The sequence below is a fragment of the Sciurus vulgaris genome, assembly GCF_902686455.1.
Source record: "Sciurus vulgaris genome assembly, chromosome: 5".
NCBI classification, from domain to species: domain Eukaryota; kingdom Metazoa; phylum Chordata; class Mammalia; order Rodentia; family Sciuridae; genus Sciurus; species Sciurus vulgaris.
This window is the reverse complement of record NC_136465.1, coordinates 30,013,124-30,027,238: the sequence shown is the minus strand read 5'-3', so window position 1 is coordinate 30,027,238 and position 14,115 is coordinate 30,013,124. Positions and strand designations below refer to the sequence as shown.

General features: G+C 30.5%; 1 protein-coding gene across 6 annotated transcripts in view; it reads right to left on the bottom strand.

Annotated features, from left to right (window-relative positions):
* Positions 1-348: 348 nt before the first annotated feature.
* The window catches only part of WDR17 (WD repeat domain 17), a 95,644-nt gene continuing 81,877 nt past the window's right edge, over positions 349-14,115 (bottom strand). For 3 of the 6 annotated variants that reach the window (XM_079141032.1, XM_079141031.1, XM_079141029.1), the window contains 8 exons: positions 12,383-12,403; positions 10,366-10,477; positions 7,301-7,442; positions 6,884-6,986; positions 5,968-6,069; positions 3,733-3,831; positions 3,228-3,411; positions 349-1,153 (listed from right to left, as the gene is read on the bottom strand). In XM_079141032.1, coding sequence (XP_078997158.1) covers positions 1,034-1,153; positions 3,228-3,411; positions 3,733-3,831; positions 5,968-6,069; positions 6,884-6,986; positions 7,301-7,442; positions 10,366-10,477; positions 12,383-12,403 — 883 coding nt within the window. In that variant the 3' untranslated portion in view covers positions 349-1,033. Of the gene's footprint in view, positions 1,154-3,227; positions 3,412-3,732; positions 3,832-5,967; positions 6,070-6,883; positions 6,987-7,300; positions 7,443-10,365; positions 10,478-12,382; positions 12,404-14,115 lie in introns of those variants that run through there. The other 3 variants (XM_079141030.1, XR_013763960.1, XR_013763961.1) reach the window with 3 other exon arrangements.

Sequence of the window (14,115 nt, the reverse complement as noted above, 5' to 3'; positions counted from 1 at the left end):
AAAGTGATTTTCATCAAATTATGTTTCAAAGAAAATTAACAATTCAGTTTCTTATATAAATATTGTTTTAAGTGAATTAATAAAAAACTAATATCCATGTATACTAAATAACTTCTAAAATAATCAGTTATCATCTAAAGCAAATCTTCACATTCATGATTATATTTTAAGTTTATAACCCCCATTTTTATAACTTACAGCTTTATCTTTGGATAGTTGAATTTTGGATTAAAAACCCAGTAATGCTTTCTTCAAAAAATAAAAAAATAAAACTCAGGCTGGGTACAGCTATTTAGGAGACTGAGACAGGAGGATCACAAGTCTGAGCCCAGCCTGGTCAACTAGGTAAGACCCTGTCTCAAAAACTAAAAAGGCTGGGGATGTAGCTCAGTGGTATAGTGCTCCTGGGTTTAATCCAAAATTCCATGATAAATAAGTAAATAAGTAAATAAATAAAAATTTTTGATTGGTATCCATTTGTTGACATTTACAAAACTTAAAAAAGAAAATTTATGAAATGTAAGCTAGAATTGATGTTTTTCTATACATTTTATAAAGGACAATATGGGTGTTTGTAGCTTGAAGTCTGGTTGTGCATACTTTACATTTTGATCTTTCAAGATATTCAGTCATTCCAATATTCAGATATTGATTAAGCACTTCTTGTATGCCAAGAGCTATTCTAGGTGATGCACTATTTTATGTTTCAATGATGTAGTATTTTGGTACCTTTTATGCTGTGTGAAATGTATATGCTTTTTTAGATTGTCCAGTCCTTTATAATTTAAATATTACCTTCATCCTAAACGTGGCTATTAAAGTTTATAAAGGAGACACACCTATTTTTCCTTTAAATTACATAAATATTTTATTTTTTGAAGTTAATGAATCAAAGTAAATATTATTTCCCACTGTTCCCAACCCCCACTCCTCCTCCCAACCTTTGTCTCTTGGACCATCAAGATTAAGGTAATAATACTAATCTATAAAAGTTCTTCTTTAAAAAAAATTAAGCAAGAACAAAAATCTTCTATCAAAATGGATTGAGCCGTAGTCCAGTTCCTAAAGGTGAGAATGGATTCACTTTTGCCCACATCAAAGCATCATTCAATGAAATAGCAGATTTCCCATCTTCAAGGAAAAATACAGGGCCCTGCACACAGAGAAAGTTGAGAAAAGATTAGGTTAGAAATTCATAACAAGCTTCCAGAAACAGAATCACTGCAATAAGAACACTGGTGATATTCAGGCATTGCAAATAGGAAATGGAAAAATATGAGAAAAATTTGGCTTTTTTGAACTGCCAAATAAGAAAACATTTTCAAATATCTCAGTATTATTATTTCTTGATGACTGTGAAACTAGAATTTCATTTTATAATTTTAATTCTTTATATACAGTAGTGTTACCAAGAATAATAGTTATTATTAACCTATTGATTGCTACAAAGTTAACTTATTTTCTAGAGATATATAGCCTAGAAAAAGACTTAAATATACTCCACTATTTTACCATGCAGCCTATGTCAAAATAGCTGGGGAAATTATTATAACTGGGAATTTCAATCCTGCTTTACAGAAGGTGAAGAATAAATACATTGCTCTATATATGCATATATAATTTAAAATTACATTTACTCATGCCACTAAGGGCATATTTATACTTTATTTGCAACAGTTATTATGTATGCCCAGGATAGTTATTGGGAAAAAAAAAAAAACTTTCAATCTGTATTTCCTAGGAAATCTGTATTTCCTGTTTTGAAAGAAAAAGGAACATGTAAAAAACAAAAAAATACAGTAAAAATTTTACTTTCTTTAAATTGTTTTAAAGCTATCAGTCTTTTGGTTATTGTTTTAAATGATCTATTTGTTGTTACAGAATAATTTCTAGATATTATAAGTTGGTAGGTAGATTCATATTAGTACTTGAAATTTCAAAATAATAGCGCAAGCACATTAATTTTCTTTCCAAATAGAAATTTCCTGGGAGGGAAATTATGTATATTAGTCAGGTGCGCCTTAGTGTATTTGAGCTAATAAGCAAATCCCTTCCTGAACGTAGATTTAATTACAGAGAGGTTTGATGGTATTTATCAGGTCATTTACTATCCTGAATGGAGAAAATGAGGCCTAAGAGAGGGAGAGAAAGGAACCTGAAAGTAGCAAGTTCTATAATGGTACATAATGGGCAGTGAGTGGTGCTGAAATAGACTCCAAAAACTTCACAATGTTTTACTCTTAATTTTAAGTTATTGAATTGACCTCACTACTGGTGTAGACAATAATGTACCCTGTGCTTTAGAACATTTCTTTCAGTGTGTCCTGGTTTACAGTGGCAAGCTAAGTTTTAGGTAGTGTCTGCATTAGTATCCAGCTATTTCATTCATTTCAAGTGTCTCAAGAAATAACCTTCTTATCTGGCTGGCATGTCAACGTTGAAATATAAGTTTTAACATTACATTAAAAATATAAGCATTTTACTATTTAAAATGTGTGTGTAACTGGGAGGTGAAACTCTTTTAGTCAATTAGCATTTCATGGAATTCAGCTCCGTTTCCTTCAGGAGGAGTCTTCCAACTAGCCCTGGCTCCAAGAAGGTGAAGACTTCTCTAGCTCTTCATGATAATGACACCACTGGGTTACACTGAGAGGCTCTAGCATCTTTCCTCATTGTTAATTTGTACATGAGGGGAAATTCTTTGGGAATGAGTCATCCCTTGTGGTAGATTCCAATGATTTTTAATTTCTGAAAAGTTGAGTAAACCAATGTAGGATATAATATCCTAATAACCTAACACAAATAGTAATAATACACATTCATCAGTTTTTAATGCTTTGTGTTTATACCACACAGATGGAAATTAGAAGGTTAAATTTAATCTGTTGTGATAAAATCATTTGTAACTGTTGACTGTTGCTTGGGCTCTCTTATTAAACTTCCCTCAGGAAATGACCTGTATATATTTTAAAACATATTTGTTACTAAGCATACATATCATTTGTTACTGAGTGTATAATATGAATTGCTTTTATGATGATCTTGTAATGACTGTCTCTGAATTAATTTTAGGGAGAAAAGAGTCCATTTATACTATTGTAGAAGCATCATGGCAATGTTTTCTTATGAGGCCTCATGACTTATTATAGTTATTTTAAAATAACATTTCAAAAATAAATATATAAAAATGTTGAAATGCACATTTTATGTATGGCATTAATCTGTACCTGGATTTTTAATCCCGTAAGACAAGATATGTGAATATCAGAATGACTTGGAAGATTTGATCCAGTCACATAGTCTGGTCCAATAATTCCTTTGAGTGGTTCTTCCTTTAGTTTCTTTAATAAAGTTGCATAAACCATTCTTTGTGAATCAGAAGGGGGTGTATATGGAGGTTCCTCTGATGATCTATATTTTCAACAAATATTAAATTTTCATTTTTATAAAATCACAGAATTATTGAAGTTTAGATTAAAATAGTCTCTGATGATTATTTAGCTCCCCTTCATAGATGGAGGAAATCAATGTTAGATTTAAGTTAATGGAAAACAAAAAAACTTTAAAAAGGCAGGAAAAAAATACCATTATAAATTACTAGTGAATATATGCTAAATAAATCAAGATTCATTCACTCTGCAAAAACTGATGAGACCATGTACATTTTCCAACAATTTTGTCTACCACATCAACTTCCTTCAGCATTTCAATATTTATATTATATCCACTCACTGGTTGGTGGGATGTGTGTAAGCTCTCCATGCATCCAGTTCCTCAGAAAGATGTTCAATTTTTAAGGGAACTGATACCTTTCGACGTTTTAATAGCTGGCTGAAACATGAAAAATGTTAATATCTGGCATAAAAAATTGGATATCAGAAAAAGCAAATGTACTTTAAATAACTGCAATTTTAGATTTAATAATTATTGTTCAAAAATCTCTGTACATATCACTATATGTAGTTATATACAAATATGTACACACATATACACTTGTATGCTTATATTTAAATCCCTGGCAAGTGTACATATATGTGTGTGTGTGTATGTGTATATATATATATATATATATATACACATTTATATATACATATATATGTGTGTGTGTGTGTGTGTATATATATATGTACATTTAGCATTTAAATCCCTGGAAAGTCCAAGATGCTCCAGAAACACTGGTTGCATAAATAACTATCAGTAGATAAATAAATGAACTTCAAAATGTATGGAGAATGGTTAGACTAGCTGAGCAATGTTGAATAACATCCAGCATGAAAGAACACAACACCCTGATTATTTAATCCTAGACAACAGAAATATAATGGCAGCATTAAAGAACATAAGAGAATGAATAGATTTGAGAAGAAAGATTATTTTAATTCTAAGCATATTAAGTTTGAGACTGGAGCTTAACAGGCTGCTGTAATACACCCATAGGAGCTTGTGGAGCAAGATAACCTGGTATAATAATGAGTCATTTTCATAGAGGTGATAAATGAAGCTAAAAAACAGTGAGATTTCTGGAGGACAGTGTGTGGAAAGGAGAGGGGAGAGAAGAGGAACAGAGATGTGGGAGGAAAGTGGGATGGGGGGGCAGAAAAGAAAGGAAAGAAAAGCAGGAGATGAAAGAGAATAAAACTTTTGGGAATTGCATACTTAGTGGATTAGGGAAACAAGGATACATAGCAGACAAGATAACAAAGATGGGCTTGTCAAAGAGAATTTCTTTAAAATTGAGTTCTTGAAGTTCTTAAGCTAACATGTTTCCTTTAACTTAGACATATTCTCTCAAGTGTATCCTGCCTTACAAACAAAAATCCTTTGTATTCTTAAGTTAAGCAATTATTTCTGGTCTCTTCACTTTCATTATTACTGAGACCACATTAGCTGAATATATTTCATTAAACATTAATTCCATGATACATCTATTGTGTCTATAGTATCTTTTAATATTATTAAAACTGAATTTTGGCTATCACTGCCTGTGTAGAAATAGATGTTTCCTTGAGTATCCCAATAGTATTAGTTCCATGTTATTGTCTAGGTTGCACTAGGTAGCAGTTTCTTCATCTACACCAGAGGGTGAAATAATAGTAGTAAGTAATAGTAATAAGAAAGATATTTCTCTCAGGAACCTCTACCTCATCTAAAGGGTACTCAGAAAAATTGCTTATCCCAGGGCTCTCAGCATCCAGAATTACAAAGGTCACCTACTGTGCCATTTAGCAAACTAATAGATTTTGAAATGTATTTTTATGGAAGGGACCATGAATTTTATTATCATAAGGTTTAAGTATAATGGCTGAAGTTCAGGAAGTTGCTAGTTTTGACTGATAGGTAGATTATAATTGAATATAAAATGATAGGTTACCTGCTACTCACAAATTCCATTTACTCTGCATTTTTCTATGACAGAGATTGGAAAGTGAATATACCCAGTCTCCTAGCTTATTTTAAAAGTAGAGTCACACAATTAAGGCCAGTGAAATGTAGGCATGAAGTCCTAGGAGGACTTTCCTTCCTGCATAAAATTGCCTTGCTTGAAGAAAGCCCTTAGAAGTCTTTTACCCTTAACCTCTCTTTCTTACTTGAGTAAAGACATAATATATGAGGGCTAGTAGCTATCATGTAACCATGAAAAACCTATACAAGGAAAAAGAAGACAAGAATATTAGAGTTGAAGGAAGGAAAGAATCCAGGTCCTGATGGAATCAATGCACAATTATGACAGTCTTGGAATGCCTATGTAAAGTGTCTTGACATGTAAGACCAATAAACCCTATTGCTTAAGTTCCACAAGTTCTCCATCATTTATAGCCTAATGCATTTTAAAACATCCATTTAATTGCTGTTTTATTAAAAAGCATGTGCTGAGTAAATAAACGAATGCCTTCTGATCCACTTGAGACTATTTTAGCAAAAAGAATTTTTCTAATTTCATGATAGAAGAAGAATTTTTTCCTTTACCTTGTGTACTCATAAAGTGCTGGAACAATGCTTTGGTACTGTCTCCTGATAGCCAATAATGCACCAATATAACCACATAATATAAGCAACTCATTTCGAGCTCTAAAAGAGAATATATATATATATATATATATGTATATTTCAAATTCTACAATTAAGGCATAGTACATTACTTTTATATATAGTTCTTGGATATATTTTCTGTATATATATTCTCTTCTTGTATATATATTCTGATGGGTAACATTTGTAACAAAATATGTTTATAAAATTTTCTGAACTTGAAGGAGATAATTTATTCATAAATTAATAATTCTTATTCAGGGCAAAGAATATCTACTGCATTTCCTGCTGGGGAACCTGCCAGCATCCCAGGCTGCAGAGTCATCTTTCATGGGTATTATAACAAAAGGACCCCAAAGTCTCTCTTACAAATTACACCCAAGTCTCTGAAGACTAGTTATATGATAATAATGTTTTAAAATGGTACTTGAATTTAGGAATGATGCCTATTATTTACTTTTTAGCACTTTTATTTCTTTCCCCAGATGTTTTACACACAATGGATATTTAATAAACATTAGTTTCTTGAGGACTTGAGGTCCAAAACTTCAGGATGCTTTGAATTAGCCTGTTTTGAGGTAGGCATGTATGTGTGTGTGTGTGTATGGCTGTGGATATACACATAAATAAATATATATACACACACTAGATATTGCTAAATGAGATAGTTAATATCTAATATTTAATTCAAGTTAATGTCTGATTTTAAAAAGAATATAACAAAAGTATAATTTTCTACAAGTACAGCTGTCTGTCCAAGAGGATCCTATTTATTGATAGAAACACCAAAAAGAATAGAACCATTTAAAAACATTGCATCGATTCTCTTGTGTTTTAAAGAGAAAGTACTCACTCAGTACATGTATGCAAGACTAAATTTTCAGTACGAATATAACTCAATAGGTCAAGAATGGGGTAAATGGTATCCAATGTCCAATTTGAACTACTGAGGTGTTCTGGAAGAATAAAATCAAATACAAGACTCTAAATAATAATAATATCAAAATTTGTTAATCTAATTTTTAACTTATATAATTAATTTTCTAATGGTTAATCCTATCTATCTATCTATCTATCTATCTATCTATCTATCTATCTTATTTTCTAGATCAGAAGTATTTTTCTAGTCACTATCACTCAGGTCTCCATATCATATTTCTTATTTTAAAATTCAGGATGGTCAGTGCTTGATTTTAAGACTGTCAAGATGAATGAACAGATCAGATAAATTGAGCAGATTTTAAATTTACATTACCAATGATAAACTTACCTTTGACAAAGTCAATACCAATAGGAAGGGCTTTTTCAGGTTCTTGACTTAATAAGTAATACTTTATAGTTTCAAATACATTGCCATCTGCATGGGCTGTCTCAGCTAATTGCATACACTCTTCTACTGTGGGGAGTTTGCACTAGGAAATAATTGATTTAATGAAAATGTTACTAAGATTTCTAGAAACAGCAATGGTATAAATACCAAATATTTACATATACCTGTTTTGCTTATTAAAGTTGCCAAAATATATGAAAGTAAAATTATTTTAATAAGAGCATGTGTTTATAGAAATATATTTAATGTATTTAAAATAATTTTTAAGATATAAAGACAATAGATCTATCTTTACTATCTAAAAATAAGCTCAGTCGGGCTGGGGATATAGCTCAGTTGGCTGAGTGCTTGCCTTGCAAGCACAAGGCCCTGGGTTCAATCCCCAGCAAGGCAAAAAAAAAAAAAAAAAAAGAAAAAGGAAAAAAATTGTGCTACCTCTACAAAAAAAAAAAAAAGACGCTGTACAGTTTAAAAATAAGCTCAGTCAACAGTTTTTTACCAAATAAACCTAATAAAGAGGTAGAATTGAATTGGTCGGATTGTAGTAACTAAAAATGCAATTTAGCAAAAAATACTGAAATCAGTTTTTTAGTAATAAATATACTGTCCATTGTCAAAAATTACATTAAGTATAGCAAAACATCACAGATACATCATTATATGTTTTCTATATTATTATTTTGATTAGTCGTTGAACCAAGAGATCTTATTTCAAAGAGGCTAAAAATGTACAAGTTCTAAAATCTGACATTTTGAAATGCCCATAGAGTTGAGGTTTTGGCTCATGAACTTTTATTATTACAAAATGAAACACTACATTCCCTTTTTTTTTTTTTTTTTTTTTTTCCCTGCTAAAACCAGTCTGGTCCTCCTTCAATTAAGTTGTTTTGCATCCATAATGTGAATAGAGATTGTTACCTTTTATATCAAGTTTCAACACTTTTATGATTTTTTAAAGCTTAAGAATGCTAAAGTCTATTTTTAAGCAACATTGAAATGTTTTTTCTATTTATTTATTTAGTTAGTTATGCATTTATTAATGCATTTATTCAATAGTTACTTGTTTCCCATTGTTTAAAAACCAGGTAGACTGAACATTTTAGATCTTTCAGTATCTAAGAAAAAAACTGAATTAAGGGGACCATCATATATATAGTTTACATATTCCTTCCCCATCCTTATTCATGAACTGTCAGTAATTTACTGAGCACCTAATATGGGCTAGGTACTGTGCCCAGCTATAATATAAAAATATTTTTGTCCTATCTTAAAATTTCTAAAGTTATATAAGTTTACATCAAGTTTGAATATAGTTTTTAGTGTTACTTGTGAAACTATTCAGAGTAATTACTGCCTTTACAAATACTCACTAGTCTTTCTAAAGAGTTACTAATAGAGTCTGGTTACATCCTTTCAGAATGTGGTATAAAGGTGAGGTAAATACCACTCTTGTCCCTATTATCGAGGTAAATGGCACAAGTTACAGTTAGATAAGATAAATAAGTTCTGGTGTTCTATTGCACAACAGGATGACCATAGCTAATAGCAATATATTGTAAATTTCAAATATAACTAAAAAAAAGGATATTAGATGTTCTTACCACAAAGAAAAGATAAATATTTGAGGTGATATGCTAATTATTTTGATCTGATTATTCTACATGAATTGAAATGTCACTTTGTACCAATAAACATATATAACTTATTTGTCAATTGAAATAAAACCATATCTACATAAACTTAGATAAGTCATTGAATCTCTGGAAGCATTGATATTAATCACTTGCCCCAGAGGATATCTGTTGGCATACATTCAAATAATATACAACAAATGTAAGATATGTTAAAAAAAAAACCCTCTTGCCTCCTTCCACATGCATTTTAATTTCAACATAAAATAGCTTTTAGTTGTCATGTTAACAAAAGTAAAACAGCTTATTTTAAAAAATAATTCAAAGAATATAAAGTGTATTAACAAGTTAAAATGTCCCATAACATCACAACCTACTGGTAATTCTGGACATTTACTCTTTCACCAATGATTTCCCTGATATCATACATGCACACACAAATACACATACACATTCACTCACACACACTTTTGGTCTGTCTGTATTAACAATACTCAGTAAGTGTATATTGTTGAATGAATGGGACCATTCACTCACAGGGGGAAAAAACTTAGAGTAGGTGAAAAAAACTTAGTTATTTTGAAAGTTAAGGCTGAGAAAATATTGTAATTATATTTTTTTCTTAAAAGAAACAAATTTTCTAAAGTATGCTATAAATAATACATATACATGGTTATTTCAAAAATGAAATCATATAACATGTTGATAGTTTTGTGATATTTCTCTTTAACTGTGTTTTAAAGCCATCTTCTTATATTAACAACAATAGGGACTCATGGTGTTTTAATGGATTAACAGCACTGAAACAGAAATTTACTGTGACTCATATAAACATTTTTGCTTTTAACCATTTTGTTGTTTTATATATAACATCAGTATATAGATTCTTATGTTCTGCAAATAAGCATTTTTAAGCACTTTTTCATCATATTTTGTTAATTTTTAAAAGGTCTTGAATTGTCTATTTAAAAAAATATACACATACCTTCAGATGCAAAGTAACACAGTGGAGAGGCTTGAGATTTGGAGTTGAACTTGCTGAAGTTGAAATTCTCACTATACTTTTAACTATGAGGCTGAGTTTATTTATAATAAGTAACTGAGTTTATTTATTTATTTTTTTGTAAAATAGGATAATATTCCCAGTCTTTCATGGTTTCATAAGACTTTTGTAATATACAAATGCATGTGAAAATTTAGAACAGTAACAGGTATGCAGTAGATCAATAAATATTATTTCTTATTGTTATAATTTTTGTGAAGTTTTAGGTATCCCAAAGGGATATGTGTTTTTCTTCATGTATCTCTATTTGCTTGAACCTGAAATTTATTAAATTTATCACACTGCATTACACACTAGAATCATCACCGTACCTTCTCATGAATATCATTTATTTCTTCCATAGAGCCTGGGTAGAAAGCACAGAGTTTTACTAAATGGAGTTCATTGTCAGGAATCATCAGGAGAAGATCGGCTGCCAAATTCCTGTTCACATAACAAAAGGGATGAAGTGATTGAGAAAATGATCTAAAAATATTTATAATGATTTTAATAGTAGGAGACTCAGATAAAGTACCTTCCTTGCTTTTCTATTTATACAAACTACTAATTTCCCAGTTGATCATAAAACTCCTATAAATGTAGGTTACAGAAAACAACAAGTGGAAAGAATAAATTTATTATCAAGTTACTAAGTTATTAAAAAAAACTGTACTTTACATACAAAAGTCCTTACATATTTATAATTAATATTATTATCACAGAATAATTTTCTAATGAAATTAAGTAGTCTTGAATATGTTCTTTGGAGTAAAATATAAAGCAAATTTTCTGAAAGCTAACCATCAAGTTTGGTTATCCTTCCAACAATGGAAAATTCTATTAACAGTTCATGGAAATCTATAGAATGCTTAGCTATTATAAGTTTAGATATTCTGGGATAATGCATATTTCTTAAACTTTAGGTAGAAATTGAAGACAGAAACGTAGTTTTTGTTAAAAGATTTAATCAACTGAATAAATCACTTAAGGGTTTTAAAAATGTAAAATGCTAGAAACTTAACAATCTTACAAAGAAAATATTTCCTATAAAATCATTTTTGCAAAATCACTAGGTGAGGAGTTTTGGTCTGCATTAATCATAATTGATAGAACATCTAATTTTCACTGATTCAAGATGTTCACATATAAAAAATTTAATATATATTCTGTATGACTTAGAATAGGGTATACTTCAAATGAGAATTTATAAAGTTATGTACCAAGGACTTTAAGAGTAAAATTCTTCTTCGTCTTGTTTGTGAAGACTTCAGTAAAATATATAGTAATCGTTTATTGCCTAATCAAGAATACAGAGTATAGAATAGAAATAGACATTTTTGATGCCAAATACAAAAGTTAATTAAAGATATACATACACATACACACCACAAACTATTAGAACAATAACAATTTCAATTAGGCATACTCTAAAATTTTTAGAATAAAAAACTTTAGTGGAAATTAAAAAAAAAACTTTAATGGGATATCATAAAATTCTATATAAAATATTTTCATAATTCAAAATTCCACAAATAAGTAACTTTCTATATCATGTCAATGGAGAATTGGTAAAAGATTGCAATGTTTTCACATATTTTACAGTTGTTTCCCCTACCCACTTTAAACGTGTTTCCCAAACTGCCAATATTTCTATTACCATTGGTCAGATAAATCTTTGAATGTTTTTGTAAGTTATAAAAGTTTACCTGATATTGCTAGAGTATGAATGACTTTATGTATTTTTTGATACCAAACTTTAATAGCATTTTTAAATAGTGTCCATGATCATACTTTAACTCTCTATAAAATATTGTATGAAAACTATATTTAAACTTTTGCAAACTTTAGACAAATCTGAATTTCTTGCAATAGAATTACATACCAATATAGAGAAATTTATAGCAAGGCCAGCTAATTTTCTTCATTCTTTAATACACTAATTTTTGAAAATTGAGTACACTGAAGGGGGTAGGGAGTGTGTGTGTTCATATGCATGTACATATATAAGTATAAAATGACACAGAACAATCAAATTATCTAAACTCTTAAATAGTTAAATCTCACTATGAGAACAAAATTTTTTAGCTAAATTAGCTACTTGTTATTATAGAAAGGCATGATTTATTTACTATACGTATTTTAAGTATGAAGTCATGAATGATTTTGTTCCTAGGTTACAGGAGCTGTTCTTTATTAACTTGGTAGTTAAATTTTATATAAATTATATACATGAAAAGGCATACTATAAAACAAAATGAAAATAGTAAGCATTCCTTGATATAAGAGATGGTACTTAAATATGAAAAACAGTATAAGGATTTTTTTAAACATCCTTAAAAAAACTAATACCTGTATCCAACAGATGGAAAGCTAAAAAGAAAATATAGAATATGAATATTATAAATGTGAATATCAAGGAGAAAATTTATACAGGTAAATGTAAAAATATGGGGTGTTTTTGGTTTATAAAATTATGAACACTGTCTTTAAATCATGCAGCTATTTTTATTTGTTTTTAATCTGTAGAACTCATTAAAAGCCATGAAGATCACAGATTTCTTCTGGAAATTAACCTAATCAGCACCACATACTTCAGAATGCTTCTAAAACATATCTATGGCTATATAAAGGAAGAACTCTTGGTGGGCGGGGGAGTTACAAGGCAACAGGAGTTTATTTTTTAATTAAAAATATAGCTATGAATATTGATGTGGCTGCATCTTTGTAGTATTTTGCTTTTAAGTCCTTTGGGTATAGGCCAAGGAGTGGGATAGCGGGTCAAATGGTGGTTCCATTCCAAGCTTTCTGAGGAATCTCCACACTGCTTTCCAGATTGGCTGCACTACTTTGCAACACCACCAGCAATGTAAGAGTGTACCATTTTCCCCACATCCTCGCCAACACCTATCATTGCTTGTATTCTTGATAATCGCCATTCTAATTGGGGTGAGATGGAATCTTAGGGTAGTTTTGATTTGCATTTCTCTTATTACTAGAGAAGTTGAACATTTTTTCATATGTCTGTTGATTGCTTGTAGATCTTCTGTGAAGTGTCTTTTCATTTCCTTAGCCCATTTGTTGACTGTGGAACCAACCTAGATGCCCTTCAATGGATGAATGGATAAAGAAACTGTGGTATATTTATACAATGGAATATTACTCAGCCATAAAGAATAATAAAATTATGGCATTTGCAGGCAAATGGATGAAATTGGAGAATATCATGTTAAGTGAGATAAGCCAATCTCAAAAAAACAAAGGAAGAATGATCTCGCTGATAAGCAGATGATGACACATAATGGGGGGGAGGGGGCAATAATGGAAGAAGGAGGGACTATATAGAGGGAAAAGAGGGGTGGGAGGGGTAGTGGGGTAGGGAAAAACTAACAGAATGAATCAAACAACATTACCGTATGTAAATGTATGATTACACAAATGGTATGCCTTTACTCCATGTACAGAGAATCAACATGCATCCCATTTGTTTACAATAAAAATAAATTTTAAAAATATAGCTAGTTGAAAGATTTTAAGTATCTTTTTACCATAATATGAATTTTCTGTTTTACCTTCACTTTAAAAAAATTAATTCCATTTCATTATATTTCATTATGTCTTTTGGCATGGAGTCAGCCATCTTTGTAATGAAATAATTTGAGTTAGCTTATGCTTTGGGATGGATCTAAGTCATCATAATAACTATGTAATTGACTATTATAGTTCTTGACAGAAAGACAATTTAATCCTCTCGGGTGATAGTCAGTATTAAATACACTTAAGTGTGAAGCTGATGGTGGGGTACTACCACAGGGGGAAGAGGGCTCTTACATCACTGTAAGATATGCATAAAAATTAGAATAACCCTGGGATTCCTGGTTTGCTATGAAACTCTTAAATCCTGACTAAAAAGGATAATGGAAAGTGTGCTTCTCCCCCGCCCCCAGGTTAGCCACAGATTAAGGAGATGGTATACCATGGTAGCTAAGAGCACACATTTTGGAGCCATTAATGTAGTTTTAGATCTCAGCTCTAACCACTATACTGAGATCTCAGACAAATCAATACCTACCTCACAGGACCTA